At 44.5% G+C, this 18276-nt stretch overlaps 1 protein-coding gene across 1 annotated transcript in view; it reads right to left on the bottom strand.

Moving 5' to 3' along the window:
- Window positions 1-74: 74 nt before the first annotated feature.
- notch2 (notch receptor 2) overlaps window positions 75-18276 on the bottom strand; it is a 35758-nt gene continuing 17556 nt past the window's right edge. The window contains exons 4-35 of the mRNA XM_058073435.1: window positions 17884-18091; window positions 17673-17806; window positions 16816-16938; window positions 16243-16476; window positions 14872-15027; window positions 14601-14786; window positions 14396-14509; window positions 14205-14318; window positions 13900-14133; window positions 12156-12266; window positions 11877-12069; window positions 11606-11751; window positions 11418-11531; window positions 10908-11027; window positions 10682-10834; window positions 10379-10607; window positions 9811-10012; window positions 9490-9643; window positions 9216-9400; window positions 8992-9124; window positions 8661-8912; window positions 8474-8586; window positions 7351-7886; window positions 6933-7274; window positions 6712-6854; window positions 6418-6622; window positions 5548-5632; window positions 5307-5460; window positions 4908-5227; window positions 4666-4813; window positions 4477-4574; window positions 75-4233 (exon numbers count right to left, since the gene is read on the bottom strand). Of these exons, the coding sequence (XP_057929418.1) occupies window positions 2800-4233; window positions 4477-4574; window positions 4666-4813; window positions 4908-5227; window positions 5307-5460; window positions 5548-5632; window positions 6418-6622; window positions 6712-6854; window positions 6933-7274; window positions 7351-7886; window positions 8474-8586; window positions 8661-8912; window positions 8992-9124; window positions 9216-9400; window positions 9490-9643; window positions 9811-10012; window positions 10379-10607; window positions 10682-10834; window positions 10908-11027; window positions 11418-11531; window positions 11606-11751; window positions 11877-12069; window positions 12156-12266; window positions 13900-14133; window positions 14205-14318; window positions 14396-14509; window positions 14601-14786; window positions 14872-15027; window positions 16243-16476; window positions 16816-16938; window positions 17673-17806; window positions 17884-18091 (7073 nt within the window). The 3' untranslated portion in view covers window positions 75-2799. The remainder of the gene's footprint in view (window positions 4234-4476; window positions 4575-4665; window positions 4814-4907; window positions 5228-5306; window positions 5461-5547; window positions 5633-6417; window positions 6623-6711; window positions 6855-6932; window positions 7275-7350; window positions 7887-8473; window positions 8587-8660; window positions 8913-8991; window positions 9125-9215; window positions 9401-9489; window positions 9644-9810; window positions 10013-10378; window positions 10608-10681; window positions 10835-10907; window positions 11028-11417; window positions 11532-11605; window positions 11752-11876; window positions 12070-12155; window positions 12267-13899; window positions 14134-14204; window positions 14319-14395; window positions 14510-14600; window positions 14787-14871; window positions 15028-16242; window positions 16477-16815; window positions 16939-17672; window positions 17807-17883; window positions 18092-18276) is intronic.

Raw genomic sequence — 18276 nt, forward strand, 5'->3', positions numbered from 1 at the left:
AGAGTATAGAAATTACAACATTAGTACATCAAGAGAGTGAGATAATGAAAAACAACAAAGTATATGCACATATCTATGATGATCTGAGCTTTATTTCAGAAGACATACTTGGTTGATTATTTTCTGTTCCAACAATAGTTTTAGTTCTAACTTACAAAAACAATGGCGACAACTACTTCATATGGTATGTACGTAACAAAAAGAAACATTTATATACACATCTTATAAACACACCTTTGCTTGAGATACGTGCAGAAATACACTCGATTTATCAATGTGTTTAGTCAAACTGCAAAGCATGTCATCTTTTAAAGACAGCATCCATTGTATAAAAATGTGTGACATCACAATTTACTGACTAAAAGGTACTTTTTTTTGGCTGAGCAAAATTAGAATTTGGTTGGTTTAAGTTTTAACTGTGAAAGATTTGTGTTTAAATCACACAAAGTCACAAAATACTTTGATTTTAGCTTTCAGATGTGGCTTACTATGTATCATAACAACAACAACAAAAGAAGCACATACAATGATTGTATTTAAGCAAACAAAAAAAGATTATATCAATTTGTAAGAAACTTGTAGAAAAAAAAAACAGGCAGTAAACAAAAACAAAGATGCACTTTAGTAACATTCAGGATGATTCTGGAAGTGTGTCCAGCAGGGCCGGTTCTAGGCATGCACATTCAGCATATGGGCAGTCGGAAATGTGAAGGGGGAATTATGTATACACATCAACACATTTTTTGATAAGTGCTTTTGGGAGTTGCTAACATGTCAAGCACTCAACCTGGAGAAGTGGATTGTACTTTGTCAGGCCTCTACCCTGAGATCGGGTCGACATCTCACTTAAAGACTCAACTCCTGGCAGTCTGTTACATGCAAGCTCCCACTGGGGAGAACAGTTATTTGTTAACTAATAAACCAGTTGATTGAACAAATATATTACAAAGATGTTATATTAACCTTTGTTTTTAGTTGTTAATTATTAGTTGCCTAACGGGTTGCTTTCTGTTTCCTCAAAGTGTCTTCACTGCCCAGATCCTCTCCCATCCCCTCAGTAAACATCCAATCACTGTTAGTATGCGAAGGAACCATGATGCAACGCGATAGTGCCACGTTCACGGAGATGAGAGATGGAGGGAGCAGTCTTGCCCCGTTTCTGGTGGAGTTTTAAGTTCTACAATTTAATTTCTTTTTTTTGGGGGGGGGGGGGGGGGCATTTATTTATTAGGGGCGCTGCCCCAGTGTAGAACTGGCCCCGCTTTACAGTATTCCAACAAAAACACAGAAACTGACATTTTCTCACAAGTCTTGGGAAATCTCAGACAAGCAGATTGTGCTGTGCGTCTGTGTAAAAACACACTAAACCTGTGAAGATTCTTTCTTTTTTTTCATTAAGCCCATCAAGCTATTATTGTTATTTTTGTAACAGAAAATAAAATAACATCCAAGCATTATAATGAAAGTATTTTTTCTGTCAATTTAGATAATTTTGATGAGCAACAAACAAAAATGTTCAATACAAACAACGTAATGAGCTGTAACATTGTATTTCGAGCTAATCTGTAACCTTTCTTTGTGTACATGGAAGATTGTAACATTTTTAGACAGAACAGTTCTTGGGTTTTAAAGCAGCCAACAGAGAGTGGTTTCAACATATTGGCATTAAATATGCTAGCATGTGGCAGAAAGAAACAAACAGTACCGACTCTGTGCATGAGGTCATCGCCGGGTCCTTAATGAAGTTCATTTGTGAGTGTCAAAGGTAACCTAAAGGGGACCTATAATGCTTTTCCCACTTTTCTGACCTATAAATGTAGTTGTATTCTCGTGTTAAACGATGCCAAAGTTTCAGTTAATGAGGTTTGCACATTTGAAAGTCAGCCCTGAAAGAAATTTGGGATGGTTCTAAACGCTGGGTTTCAGAGGGCGTTGTAAAACTGGAAGTTTGTGATGTCACCGATGGGCTTCCTTATATGGGTGTGTGCTGTAGGCAAGATACAGTCTCTGCCCTCCCCCCAGTTCTGCTTCTGTGATTACGTTGGCTTGCAGGAAGTGTTTCTTTGGGTGTAAGGGAAAGCTACATTTGTTTAAAATTCATAAAGACACCACCATCAGGTACAACTGTCAACAGCATTTCACACTTCACTGTTTTGTGAACAGGGTCCAGTATGCAGCTGGACTCGCCAACAATCTTGGCAACTGGGCTTTTCCAAGTTTCCTTTTGGTCGTGTCAAAGAGTCAGAAGAGCAAGCACTAAGTAGCAATTTATCAGTGTCAACTCCTATATTGTTTATCAACTCCAAAATTGGTTTGCAGCTAGCGCCACGACAGTGTAAGTCCTCTGAGCACTTGGGAGTGTGACCAACCACAGCGGAGTGGTCGTGCTTGGAGGCGGGCTAAATACATTAAAGCAGACTGTTTTTGCGGGAAGCATGAAATCCAAAGAAACAACTGGAATAGGTGCAGATTCTGGAAGATCTAGAAAGCTCTCTGTGCTGGTCATCATGTGTAGCTGCTCTATAGGAGTCCACAACAATACAAAGGGCCGAAAAATGAGCATAATACGTCCCCTTTAAGTAAACTATCAGAAGTCAGAGATGAGATTTTAGCTTGCATCCATGCTTTCTTTTTGGTATAGACATTTAATTTCTAGCTCAGTGAAATTTTAAGAACTACAGTATATACAAGTTTTCGTAAGTGCAAAAAGAGAAGGCTAACATACAAGGGGAACAAAAAAGGCATTACCATGTGCCAAAGCACACAAAACCCCAAAGTCACTGTGTTGCTTTTTCCAGCCTATGCAAACACTTGCCTACTTCCAAGCGTAGGCTGCTGGGAGGTCTGCTGCACTTGCTGCTGCTGCGATTGCGCCTGCAGCTGCACCTGCTCTGGAATGTGTGTGTGGTGGGCCGACGGCAGTGTATGGTGGGCGTTCCCCAGAGGGGTGGGGCTAGTGGTGACGTCAGACCAGTCCGAGTTGGAGTGTGGAGAAGAGGATGACCAAGGGTCAGGAGATTCGGGAGAGGGGGTGAGATAGGGGTGCTCGCTGGGAGGGTGCGCAGAGTGGCCGGGGGTGGTGCCCTCGGATCCAGCCGGGGTGAAGCTGTGCTGGGAGGGTGGTGTGGGGTACTTATCCACGGGGCTCTGCATGGGCGGATATGAAGGCAGTGGTCGAGGTTGGCCCTCAAGCCCCCCGTGGGTGACGGTGTGGGGGTGCTGCATCGGGTGGGAGAGCCCGTGCGCCATGCTCATCTGCTCAGGCATCTGGTACATCATCCCCTGGCTGCAGTGGAGGTGGCCTGGCCCCGGCTGGGAGTGACCCGCATTGGGGTTCTGCGGCTGTGCCTGGGTAACCTGCAAGCGGCCTTGCTGAGGCTGCTTCAGCATTGCCTGTCCTCCCCCTGGGGCCATCATCTGGAAGGTAACAATGGGGGGCAGCTGCTCCCTGCTCATGGTGACATTCATGGGGGTCAGCATGGGGCCCTGGCTGTGGTGCTGAGCCATGCTTCGGTGGGATCCCCCTATTTGGTGCGGCACAAGGCCGAACATGTGGCTGCTGTAGCTGTGCTTGGTCATGCCCACCCAGGCCTGCTGCTGCTGGCCCAGCATGTGGCTGACAGGCGGCAGCATTGGTCGGGTGCCTGGGCTGCTCAGGAGGGGAGGCGAGTTGGCAGTGGTGGAAGCGGAGGCGGAGACGGACACGTCACCTGTGTAGGAGTGTGGCGATTCCAGGGAGTCAACAGGTGACATGGTGACAGAGCTCTCTGGAATTGCTGCCTTCACACCATTTACGCCGCTGCCACCACCACCACCACCATTTCCTCCTCCAGCACCTGCAGCTGCCCCCTCCCCTCCGGCAGGCTTCTTTCTTCGCTTTGCTTTCATGTCTTTCGGCTCCTTGGCTCCCCCGCCAACACCTCCCATCTTTGCCCCACCCCTGCGGCTCTTTTTCCCCTGCGGCCCAGGTCGCATACCGATAAAGCCAGCTCCATTGGCTCCGCACATCACCGAGGAGTTCCCTCCCATGTGATTGGGCCCGTTGTGGGGGCTGTGAACCAAATTGTACTGGTCCAGTAAGCGGACGATGTCGTGATGCATTCTTTCTTGAGCTGTGTCTCTGGGCAGCCGATCCAGGTGATCGGTGATGTCACGATTGGAGTAGTGGTCAAGGAGCACCTGAGCTGCTTCAAAGCTGCCCTCCCTGGCTGCCAGAAACAGTGGTGTCTCCTCCTAAATGGAAAAATGTGTGTATTTCCATTAATATAGTTTATGAAACATCACATTTTATTTTAAACATGAGATAACAAAAACATATATTCGGCCAATTGCACAGAATTGATTGATGAATTGATTTTGCCAACAGACAATTTTTCTAGCAGGTGTTATTTCCCCTAAACGATTGATTTGGCATACACCAGATTGTGAATCATTTGTGTGGACATGAAGACACCACAAAATTATATTTGAACAGACCTTATTGTCTTGCATGTCACGGTTGGCTCCATTCTTCAAGAGCACAAGAGTCGCCTCTACGTTGTTAACTGCTGCAGCCCAGTGAAGAGCGGACTTGCCTGAAATAATAGGATGTTGAGAACACTCTAATGGCTGCCAAATAAATAAAGGAAATAATAAAAATCACTGCTTGACTTGTGTATGACTGACCATGGTCATCGACAGCATTGATGTCAGCATGGCAATGGATCAACTCTTCCACCATGCCCTCCACAGCCAACCTGGCTGCTAGCACTAGCGGCGTGGTGCCATCATTCATTCGGGCATCCAGATCTGTTGCACGATTGCGAATCAGAATCTAAAATGAAGAGAGAGAAATGATTGAGTAACAGACATCCAATGTACAGTTAGACTTTGAGTAAGTCATACTTCTGCTTGGAAAGTCTTCTCACCTGAAAGACTCCCTGTGCATCTGCGGCCACAGCAGCGTGCAAGGGGGTTCTTCCCATGTTGTCATGGGCATTGGGATCAGCGCCAGCATCCAGCAGCCTCTTGGCAGCGTCAGCCCTCGCGTAGCGTGCGGCCAGGTGGAGTGCCGTCTCTCCCGTGCGATCAGTCTGGGCCATGAGTGAAGCACCCTGAGCAATCAGGTCAGAGATGACACTCGGCCCTGGCTCATCTCCTCCACTCTCCTCCTCCTCATCTAAATGCATTGAGCAGTCGGGGCCGCCGCCATTGCGCAGAGAAGCCAGCATCAGTGGGGTAAAGCCATCTAGGAGAGGAGCAAAGTTATAAATTATGAAAAGGTATTGCTGACTATTGATGGCTTTAAGACTTGAAACCTTTCTTACCAGGCCCCTTTACATTGACGTCCAGACAGTCTGTATCCAAGTCTGCCTGTGGTGGGGTTAGTATGACATCAGCCGCCTTGCGATGTTGCAGGGTCCACTCCCTTTGATCAACCCCTCCGTCCGGAGAAATAGATAGCAAGGGCTTGCCTTCAGTCTACAAAATGCAACATGAAAAAAGTGATTGACTGCACCAATCCCACCTGACTTTCCCCTTTATGTTTTTTAAAACATAGTTTCGTACCCTTGGAATCTTTGCTGGAACCTCATCCTCCAACCACCTCTGACCCTGACATCCATCAATGGCTCCATCCTGAGTCTTGAAGTTTCTGTATGAGAGAAAACGCTTATTGTAAGCCAATAAATGTGTTCCTCCCATAGTTTATGTAAATGTACATAAGAAAAGTCAAATTTTAGCAGCCCACTTGCATTACATACTTTCTCAAAAGACAACACTACAGAAATTAAACTTCTGCCCCTAGTCATTGTATCGTAGTCATTGTATAGTAGTACAGACTTTTATTCACGAAAACAAGTTAACACACAGCCATTCTTGTCTACTGTAAATAAGTTGGCAACACAAATGAGCAGCAAGATAATTGTGTATTGCCTACAGTCAAACAGGATGATAGTAGTGGTCTGGGGCTGCATGAGTGCTGCCAACATTGGGGAGCTGCGGTTCATTGAGGGACCCATAAATTTCAGCATGTACTGTGACATTCTGAAGCAAACTGGGCCAGTTTTCCAGAAACCTCAAAGATGACAAGTGCCTTGCTCAGGAAGGTGGAGGCAATGGGAGTGACCAAGTATGTCTCCCCATACCTGAATCCAATTCAGCAGCCACGCCCAAGAGGACATGTTGGACATGTTCACTCTGAGTTGTACGCACCTATGTTGCTAGCTATTTAGACAATAACACTTGTATGTTGACTCATTTTTATTGGATAGTTCATCTATACTGTTATAAAAGCTGTTCACCACCTACTCTAAAGTATAACCAAGTTGATTTCTCATCATATTGTCCCGTGAGAAGATATAATAAAATGATTGCTGAAATGCAAGGGCTATAACCCCAACAACACACACAATTACAGTACATCAAGCATCTACTCACGTCATGTCAAAGTCATCTTGCCCAACAGGTTCTCTCCTCTTGTCATTTTTCGTGGCCATGAAGCCATCAGGCAGCCACAGCAGACCATGTTTATGCTTCCTCTTGGCCGCGAGCATCCCCAACACCAGAATAAGCAGAATGATAACAACTGCAACTCCGACCATATACATGGGAAACAATTTGTCTGGTGTACCCGTCAGGTCACCTGTGGATTACAAAGAACAGTAGAAGTGCAATGATGTGTCGTGTTTCACTCCCACAAAAACAATAAAATAACAACCCTACTGTACATACTGTTCACAGACACTAGAGGATAGGGAAGGTCAGCCTTGATGTGTGCTGCTGCAATGAAGGAAGCAGCTTCATTGGTGTTGGAGAAACAGTTTTCGGATTTCTGGGAACATTCTCGGTTGTCAATTTGCAGGTGCACCACAGAACTGGTAAAAGAAAAAAGGTGAATGAATGAGTTCCAATCATCAATAAATGCAAGACAAAATAATCGGGACCATCCTTACCCAATAACCTCTCTCTCCATTTCACGCTTGCCTCTGCTTCTCTGGAGGCGCCGTCCGTGCTCATCCTCCAGCCCGTAGAATGGGTACACCATTGGCTCCTTATTTTCATCAAACTTCACCTTCAGGTTGGTGTGTAGCAGGGCTCCCAGGGACCGCAAAAAACCACCCAAGTCCTCAAGCAATTCCTTAGGCTGCAGTCGAACCACAATAACAAGGGTGCCGTCTATCACTTTGGCTGGAGTATCACTGGCACAGTCTAGGCCGTCCCAGCCACAGGCCTCTGTGTTGCAGCTTCTGTCGCAGACTAGGTTACCGTAGTGGTCTGCACAGTACTTGTCATACCTGAGAAGTCACAGTAAAATGATGGTTGGTTGAGCGCTACAGTTTGTGGCATCAATTGAGTAGAAGGGTAACATACTTGCAGGTGCTCTGCGTGTTGTCCTGGCACTCAAAGCTGTCAAAAAGGCAGCCGGGGTTGTCGCACTCCTTGTCGCAACGACCATTTTTAAAGTAATCCCAGCAAGGAACATTGGCAGTGCAGTTCACCCAAGGCTGGTTCCAGTTTAGCGAGCAGTCTCCTCCATCCCACTGACATTCATGATTGTTACACTGAGTGTCACACACTTTATCCCCCGCCTGATGCTCACACTGAACATATGGGCAGGAAGGCGTGCGAGGCACGGCCACTTTGTTCTCACAGTATCGTCCTGAGAAGTGTGTGGGGCAGCGGCAGCTGTACAGGTACGGGTTGGAAGGGTCGCTAATGCAGGTTCCACCATGCTGGCAGGGAGATGGGCAAGTCTGCTTGTCCTCACAGTGTGGCCCGCTAAAGCCTGGCTGGCACTGACAGTAGAGCTGGCCGATTGGTGACTCAACGCAGCTCCCACCATTCTGACAATGGAGCTTGGCACAGCTGTAGCCTTCCAGTTCACCACAGTTGAAGCCAGCAAAGCCCTAAAAATAGAAATACATTTTTTTACACATTTGTAAAGTGACAATAGTGTCTTGCAAGAAAGAAAGGTTTAAAATAAAGATTTGCTAAAAAATTAAACATAACAACACCTGCTATATTATTGTTACCAACACTACAATTAAAAAAAAACAAACAAAACTATACCTCTGCCGTGGTTTGACCCTCTGAAGCAAGCATGAGAATTAAAAGGTGGAAGAGGTTAGTCGGGAGGAAAAACAAGCATTGAGTGAGTAGAGAGGAAGGCAAGTCACTGTTACATACAGTAACTGTAATATTTAATATCTTTCACTAGGAATGCGTTACTGATCATTCATTCATTTTCTATGCCGCTTATCCTCATTAGGGTCGCGATTATGCTGGAGCCTATCCCGGCTGACTTCGGGCGAGAGACGAAGTACACCCTGGACTGGTTGGCAGAGAATTGCAGGGAACATATAGACAACCATTCACTCACCCATTCATACCAATGGATAGTTATTGATGATTAATTGATTAATATGAAGAAGTGATCATATGTGTGATATTTTCTGTCTTTAATTTTGGGAAGAAGTGTCATTAGAAAACTTACAGGAGGACAGGAGCAGGTGTAGCCATGGACAGAGCTCATGTTCATGGAGCAGACGCCAGTGTTATGGCACGGCTTGGACAGACACAAATCGACCATGGATTCACAATGACGACCTGAGGAAAGATAAAAAGGGACATTAGAGGGAAATTAATGCAACAGTCTGCAGATGCTAAAAAAATGAATATACCTGTGTATCCAAGGCGGCAGCGGCACTGATAATCATTGATAAGTTGTACACAGTCAAGGCTTCCGGGGGCGTGGCAGGGTGCAGACAGGCACTCGTTCAGATCGCCCTCACAGTGTTCCCCCACAAATCCTGGCGGGCAGGAGCATGCATAACGCCCTATGCCGTCAACACACTGTCCCCCATTCAGACAGCGAGGCTCCGATGAGCCCGGCCTGGGTGCACAGTCATCCACGTTCACTTCACACTGCAGCCCTACACAACAAGCAGATCATGTCATTCATTGAGGTATGTTATTCTGAAAGCAAGTTTATTTCTCAATATGTGTGCTAACCCTGTGTTCCAGGTGGGCAGGCACAGGTGAAGTGGTTGATTAGGTTGATGCACGTTCCCCCATGGAGACAGGGCTTTGAGTGGCACTCGTCAACATCATACTCACAGTTCACCCCCTGGTAGCCTGGCTTACACTAGAGAAACAAAGCCAGTATAACGCATGCATGTTACTCATTTAAATTAAAGATGAAAGCATATCTATAAAAGAGTAAAAAAACTACTTACAATACATTCGTATGTACTCTGATAATCCTTGCATGTTGCTCCATTGCGACAAGGATTGGACTGGCATTCGTCAACCATGTCTTCACAGTAGCTCCCTGTGTATCCTGGCTGGCACTGGCACTGGTGGGAGTTCCCCACGTTTACACACCGCCCTGCATTTTTACAAACATTCTCCACTTCCAGACCTACAGGGTTCCAGGAAAAGATTTTTAATTATTTCAATAATGTGTACAATTTCAACCATGTACATGGTGTAAAATAGATATTCACTCACCATTCCTGGCAGCAAAGTCCTGGCAAGACATATTGGGTACGTCACAGTAACGCCCTGTCCATCCTATTTGACAATGACAGGTCCAGGACGTTGCTGTCTGAGAGCAGGAGCCGCCGTTGTGACAGCGCACCCGGCTGCACAAGTTGACAAAATTCTGCAAACATTAAAATATATTATGGGTCAGTGGGAGGGCAGTTATATCACAGCTTTGCAAAAATGCTCTATTGACCTGAATATACGACCTACGTCTTTTTTCAGATTTATATCATCATATATTCTCGACAATGGGGTCTAACATGTCTCACTTCTAATGGCAGTTACCTGGCAGTTGTATCCACTGTAGCCCACGGGGCAGGTGCATCGGTAGGTACCCAAGCCATCAGTGCAGACACCGCCATTCTTACAAGGTTGGGAGTCACATTCGTTTTGTTCATATTCGCAGAATGTGCCGTAGAAACCGGGTCGGCAGCGACATGTAAAGGTGTTGATGTCATCAATACACGACCCGTTATTCAGGCAAGAGCTGGAGGAAAAAAAAGGTATTATTGTGTGTGTGTGAAATCAGCACTCGTTTTTATGGGGTACTCACACTCGGCCATTTTGTACCGTGCAAGATTTTGGCATAATTCCTGTGCACTTTGCTCGTCACTTCTAGTCTGCTGTAACACTAAAATTGACTCTGTGGATTTCCTCTTATTTTAAGTCATTCTGATCATTTCCTTGATGCAATGTCACTATTACTTGTGAAAGGAGCGATACGATAAATTTAATGAGGTCTTATTTACACACATCAGTGTCAATGCTAGTGATTGAGCTTGCCATGGGTTTGACCATTTGTCTTTGCATTTCATTTCTATGAAAATAATGGAAATGATATGAAGCTGCTCACCTTTCTGTGCATTCCTGGATGTTGTGTTCACACAGGATTCCATCAAAGCCTGGCCGACATTCGCAAACAAAGCTGTTGACATAATCCCGGCAGTTGGCTCCATTCCAGCAGGGTTGGCTGGCACACTCATCAATCTCGGTCTCGCACCGGACCCCTTCAAATCCTGGATGGCACTTGCAGGCGAAATCTCCAACATCATCCATGCAAGAGCCTCCATTTAAGCATGGGTCTGGAGAGCAGAAGACGATGGATTCAGTGCAGATAATCAATGGAATGTATTTGGATTTCAGAGGTCAAACTCACTGGGTGAACAATCGTCCACATCTGTCTGACAGTTGTGTCCGCTGTATCCAGGCTCACATTTACACATGTAGCTGCCTGGGCTGTTTACACAGCGGCCGCCGTTCCTGCAGGGATTCTTTTTGCATTCATTTACATCCTCACTGCAACGTGGCCCTGGAAATGAATGGATTAATACATACTAAATATTTTGACGTCAGAAAATGTCTCTCATGAAGTGCACACATACCTTGCCATCCAGCAGGACATCGACAGGTGTAGGAGGTGTAGTCTGCAGTTGGACGACACACTCCTCCCCTCTCGCACGGATGAGAGGCACAAGGGGCAAGCTCTTCTCTGCAGTTTTTACCTATGAGGACATTAGAATCTGTCTTTAATGATCAAACAAAAATTTTGTCTTTCATAAGGCTGAAGGGAGGAGAATGAGGTTCTCCATTATATAAAGGAAAATTTTGAAGTTCTGTATCTTTTAACTAATTTGACAATGACAAATCTGGTCAATCAATGAGCAATGCGTACATGGGCCTGGAACCCTGGCTGACCAGGTAATAAAAATGGTAACATGTATGACCTGAACAAGCCTCTTTCACTCATGGCGTTGCCCTATTGTTAGCATGATAGCAGGTACTTTCTTGCGACAGTGCAATGGTAGTCTTTGAGTAAAATTGCAGCGTATGGTAACATGCAGTGAAAAAGGGGAATAAGAGACTATATGCCAGATGCTAATTTGAAAACTAACCTGTGAATGGTGGACTACACTGGCAAGTGTAACCGTTGACTCTGTCGATACAAAAGCCTTGATTTTGACAGGGATTTGACGCACATTCATCTATGTTCTTCTCGCAGTTCACACCTGAGAACAGAGGGTAAGGCAATGTTTTGTTTGTTTTTTTAATGTATGTCATTGAAAAACATAACCATTTCTACCTCTGAATCCAGGTTGGCACACACATGTGTAGCCATTATGTCGGTCCACACAAGAGCCACCATTTTGGCACGGATTAGGCTGGCACTCGTCCTTTTCCTGCTCGCAGTGTTGTCCTACCCAGCCGGCTTCACACTCACAGTGGTAGCTTGAAGCAGAGACAAAAGGGAATCAAAGCGTGAAAGTAACCACAATCAACCAAATAGAATTAATTACTGGAAAGCAGACCAAAATGAGGAATACTAAGAATGGAGCAAACATAGGACATCCTACCCATGCTGCTGTTCAACACATTGCCCATGTACGCAAGGCTGATGTTCACAATGGTCGATCCCTGAGAGACACAAGGGTCCATGGGTGCTGGGTGGGCATAGGCAGTGGAATGCATTAATCTTGTCAATGCAGGTCCCTCCACTCATACATGGATTGGAGTCACACTCGTTGATATCCACGTCACATTTAATTCCTATTAGAGAATAATTTCCTGGTCAGGGTTAGGTTACATATGTTATTTCTCTGACTGGTGTACACCACCAGTTGGTGTACGCATACCCGTGTATCCTGGGGAGCACACACACTTGTACTCATTAATGCCATCCTGGCACTCGCCGTACTCGCATGGGTTGCTGGCACAGTCATCTTCATTTATCTCACAATTCACCCCTGAGAAAAGCAAAATGAAAACTATCAACTACAGTACTGTAAATTGGCAAATAAATATTGCTCTCTTCAAGGACAACAGACAGTTATCCTCCAGGGGGTGCTCCAGTGCACCTTTTTCCCAACAGTGCACCCAACTCCCTGGAACAGGAAGTGAAAAAATGTGAACAAACCTGCCATTCAGCAAAGGTTGAATACGATCGGAGTGTGTCACACCATGACAGAGCTAAAGTGAGGCGCAAGTGAGCATGTGAGAGACAAAGCACATTTGCAGAGAGGAACATCAGAAGAGAGGAAGTGAGAGTATGACAATGGAAAGTGAAAATGACTACTTTTGGTCAAGTCAGGAGTGTGCAGGTGCTCGTACCAGCTAGCGCTGGTACACTGCACAGACCTGAATGTACTAATCCACAGACCAATGTTACTACTACATGCTTATGAACTCATATGCTTATGAACTCATAGCTGCTGCTGTGCCACCATGCAGCATAGAACAAAATAAAACACAAAAAGGAAGGTGTTGTTGCTTCCCTACACATCTTAAAATAAAAAAATTGACTCTGACAAGTAGTTCCCCCTAATTTATCAAGTATGCGAGCATACACAAAAACGACCTAAGCAATCCGTGGACCTCTGTGAGATGTGGACACTGTAGAAAAAAACATAAGAAAAATGGGAGAACCGAGAACTTCCATTCTGTCATATTTTGTCTGGTTTGGTGTCATGTCTGGTTTCAAACAGACAGCAAGGAGGGTTCCACAATGTAGCTTTATATATATATATTGTCAACCTCAGACAATCAGCCATCTTATACAGTTAAGCATGTGAATATTGTAGAAAACCCATTTTCCATTTCAGTTCATGTTTACCATTAAATTAATTTGGTACACTTTTAATGCAGTCCTATTCTCGCACTATATCATCCTAAATCTACTTGAATTTGATTTCATATTTGTTTTTTGTCCAAATAAAAATAATTATGTCTGAATTGAGGCTTCCGGTCCCTTCCACAACACAACCTCGGCGTAACCCTTCCTGTATCCGTTAATTCCATTCCATTCCATGCCACACATTGAGTCCACATGAGGGATGTCCTGAGTCGATATTCATGATGAAATATGGGAGCTGTAAGTATGACTGTTTTAGTAGTATTTATCAAAGATTTGTGACATCCTGTCCCACTCGTCCTTGTCTTATGTGACAAGTGTCAAAAGTGCAGAGTGTTTATGTAAAATGTGTAAATGTGCAAAATAGCACACTCAACCACAGCTCATTAGCATTAAAGCTACAGACACATAAAACCCCAAGTTTTAGATTAAAGAAAAGATTTAGATCAACACAGTTCCAATGCACTATTGGTTCCCAAACTGGGATCCGCATAACCCTGGGTGTATGCCAATTTGTGATAGACAAATGAAAAACAATGAGCACCTAACAACCACAATTTCAAGTGTGCATGAAGGCCTCACAGAGCAGAGAGCACAGCGCAAGAAGCAGAAAGGAGACAGAGCATGAAGTTAATTATTTTGTGTGCATTATATGAACAATGAAGGAAGGATGAGGATTATGTTATGCATTAAGGGTGTTGATTTAAAAAAAAAAAAAAAAACCTTTTAGCACGTGGTTGTGGGTTTACCTGCAGTTCCAGATGGACAGTTACATTGGTAGGCATTGACAAGGTCAATGCATCGTCCTCGGTTCTGACAAGGGTTGCTGTGGCACTCCTGGACTTGGATGTTGCAGATGGAGCCCATGTATCCTGGCTGGCACTCACAGGAGAAGGTGGCGATACCGTCCTTACACACACCATGGTGACACGGCTCTGGCTGGCAGTCATTGATGTTCTCTTCACAAAGTAGACCTGTAAAGCCTAGTAGGGCGGGAGTGGGGTTGAGTGTCCTTCTATGAAACATATGACAAAGTCCTAGGATGAGGTCGTACCTTCAGCACATTCACAGTCATATCCATTAGGTCGGTCGATGCACTTGGCTCCATTTAAACAGGGTGTGCTTGAACACTCATCGATGTCTATCTGGCACATTTCACCGCTGAAACCTGAGAAGACAACAATGAATCATGCAAAACATTGTACAAAAACTGATTTGCTGGAAAGCAAGGCCTTGTGTACCAACCTGCTGGACACTCGCAAACAAAGCGGCTGACTTGGTCCAGGCATTTACCCTGGTTCAAGCAGGGGGAGCTGAGACACTCATTCACCTCCGTCTCACAGTGAGTGCCCTCAAAACCTGTATGATGTCAGCACATGATAGGTCAATCCGTGTAAATCATGAATAACACCAGAGCACATGGACATTTTGAAGATTTCCAGCAGCGTACCAGGCATGCAGATGCAAGTGTAGTCTCCGATGCGGTCCAAACAAGTGCCGTCATTCTGGCAGGGGTTTGATGCGCACTCATTGACATCTTGTTCACAACGTGGGCCGGTGTAACCCCTCACACAATTACATGTGAAGGACCCGTCGGTGTTCACACACTGACCACCATGCTCACAAGGGTTGCTTCCTGAAAAAAGAAATAGGGACAGGGTCAATATTGAAAACAAGGAACCTTTCAGATGGTAAATAGTGAACAATTTCTGGTTTCTCACCAATGCTGCACTCGTCTCTGTCCACGTTGCAGGTGCTGCCAACATACCCTGGCGGACAGTTACAGTTGAACATGCCACTGATGGGGTTGGTGTCACATTGGGAGCCCTCCCTACAAGGGTTGCTGATACAGGCGTCATCTATATGGCAAAGTAAACCTGAAGAAGCAGACAGTGATGAGTCCTGACTTTTCAAATAACCTACAATTGAATAAACAAACAATATGAATGACATCATCATTCTCGACATGCTAAATGTGCCAAAATAGTCTGCTGTGATCACATGAGGCCGATTCCCATGGAGCGCAGTTGCAGCCCCTGCCTGAGGGGAGACATCAAGGCAGCAGACTTTGTTCAATATAATAAGACCATCTGTATTTGGAAAATATTATTTCTGGTTGGACTTGCTCTACAAATGAAAGTCTTCAAAAGGAAATAAGATATTTCATATTCTAGGGGTGTCACAATACACTCAGGTCATGACAATACAGGATACTGGCAGTGAGAAGAGACAAGACGATATTTGAACATTACTCTTAAAGGGGACTTATTATGATCATTTTTCGACCCTTTGTATTGAATTGTGGACTCCTATAGAGCAGCTATACACAATAACCAGCAAGGAAAGCGTTCTAGTTCTTCCAGAATCTTCACATATTCAGCTGTATTTCTTTGGATTTTGTTGTTCCTGTGAAAACGGTCTGTTTTAATGTATTCACCCACAGCCCGCCTCCAGACACACCCACTCTGATGTGGTTGGTCACACTGCCGAGTGCATAGAAATACAGTAGTCATATTGGAGTTGCCGCCACAGCTGCTGTGTTTTTATTTTTGAGTTTGAAAAAGTTGGTGTAGGTGTAGGTGTAGCCATTAGTTGCTATGTGAAATCAATGTGCGCCCTGGAAGGATGTTCCGGTAATGCTTAAAATATGGCACAAAGCAATAATACATGTACTACAAAAATATTACATGTTATCATGAATGTACATTTACTATATGATTAGAGCATGTATATAAAACCATAAAACCTTTTTGGAGGATTAATAGCAGTCTAGGTGTGTTCCATTACGTGCAGTAATGAGCGGTCTCTTTTGATCTATTTTTATATCTTTAGAACACACAGAACAGAGAAAGATGTGTGTTCATGTCATACAGAAGGACTGTGCATGATTGTGGACTGTGCAGTTTTCCTAACGCGTATTTCACACATGTTGGCAGGTCTGCGTCTCGGAAAGAAATTTGGGTTATTACGCATCACTCATAATTATAGGCAGCTAGTTGACCACCTGTTTTTTTTTCATCAGAGAGAAAAGGAAGGCATCTATCCAAGGTGTTGTGTATATTCATTATACTAGTGTATCGTGACTGGCTCACCTGTTTTTCCTTTGGGGCAGAAGCAAATAAAAGAGGCAACACGATCAATGCACGTGGAGCCTTGAGTGCAAGCCGCCGTAGCACAGTCGTCAATATTTTCTGAGCAGTCTGGCCCGCTCCAACCATTGACGCACACACATACATAACCACCGGCGAGGTTGTTGCAGGTGCCGCCGTTCTGGCAAGTGTTGGGTTGTAGGCGACATTCATCCACATCTTCTGTGCAGTGCTGACCTTTAAGATGGAGGAAAATGATTTACTGCATGCATCTTTCCAACAGCGTAACTTTGAACATTTATTGCATGAGATGGAAACTATACATTTACAGCACTCAACTACACTGCTATTGCATTACCTGGTTTATATTATATTTGCATTCAGTCAATTTTAATGATATACTGTTTAGGAACAAAAAGAAATCTGCAGCAACCTGTAATGGACTAAAATTTGGGAGCAAACCATGAGAGATGAATGAGTATTCTGCAGGCTGCATTCATCACATGGTTTGACAACCCCACCAGTGTACAAAATACCACATCCACATACAAAACACAGGCATTAGTGCAGTATTACCAGTCCACTCGGGAGGGCACTGGCAGTTGTATGTGTTGACTCCATCCATGCAGGTTCCACCATTTTCACATTGATGACCTGGGCAGTCATCAATGTTGTTCTCACAGTTGGTCCCATTGAATCCTGGCAGACATACAGTGGAAACAAGTTAATAAGTGAGCCTGAAAGCATGTACCCAAAGCAGCGGCAGCAGCTTCACAAGTCCTTTTAGAGATCATGCTCCTTGCCTCTAGGCAGAAACATGTTTACTCCCTCAAGTTACCATATAAAACAAACAGAAAACTGAGTATGTGTAAAAAGACTTGGCTGTGTGCATGTCGTTCAGGGTAATGATTCAAATCAGACATGCCTTAACTTCATTGTCCCCAGAGTGAAAAGTACAATGCAGTCATTTGATATACATAAATAGCTCACGTTCACACATACATCATATCTAGAGGCGCAATCAATGTTTTGTGCTGATAGATACATATTATATAAAACTAAAATAGTCGTCATTTAAGGAAAAAAAAAAACAACCAAAAGCTCAAAATACTGCAGAGATTGAGACAGACATAGCTCTTATGTAGACAAACGTATTGTGTACATAAGAATTATGACATAACCCAATAGTGTAGAAATAGCAGCTGTGTGTGTGTGTGTGTGTGGAGTATACTCGCTAACTGTAGCAGAGTGACAGGATAGTGTGTTTAATACAAAACAGCCAGGAGGATGTGAGTGTTTGCATCTCAAACACGACTATGAAACAATCACAATGCCTGTGCTGGTGCCGTTTCCTCTCTTTTGAGGTTAAACGCATCTATGATGGGAGGTATTTCAAATGTGTCACCAGACTGGAAATGTGTGTCTAGCATTACCTGGAAGGCAGTGGCACGAGTAGCTGGTTTCAGAGTTCTGGTGGCATGTGCCTCCATTCAGACAGGGGGAAGGAAAACAAGGGATGTAGGAGCTTTCGCAGTGTCGACCAGTGAAACCAAGGCCGCAGATACACCTGTGAAATGCAACAGTATCAAGCAATGCCAACATTTCAACACTTGATTTGCTGTATCCATTGATTCAGATTCTCACTTGTAAGAGCCAGGGGTGTTGACACACTCTCCTTCATTCTGACATATTGAGGGTGTGGCGGCACATTCGTTTGTGTCATTGAGGCAGCGAAGACCTGTGTAACCAGGTGGACAGTAACACATGTAGCTCCCGCCTGGCAAAGAGCGACACGATCCACCGTTGCCGCAAGGACTAGAGAGGCAGCTGTCCTCGTACTCACAGCGTGGTCCTGGGAACGGAAAGCAACAAAAAACTATGAATCAAAGTTTCCTTTACAGGAAACAAACTGGATCATGAGCTGCATGTCCCAGATTTGCAAGCAAAGTAGTAATTAAAGGGGAACTGCACTTCACTGTCTTGGAATTACAGTATATACATACTGTATATCTGACTTAAAAAATACGGCAATACAAT

Source organism: Doryrhamphus excisus, chromosome 5 (assembly GCF_030265055.1).
Source record: "Doryrhamphus excisus isolate RoL2022-K1 chromosome 5, RoL_Dexc_1.0, whole genome shotgun sequence".
In the NCBI taxonomy this organism is placed as follows: domain Eukaryota; kingdom Metazoa; phylum Chordata; class Actinopteri; order Syngnathiformes; family Syngnathidae; genus Doryrhamphus; species Doryrhamphus excisus.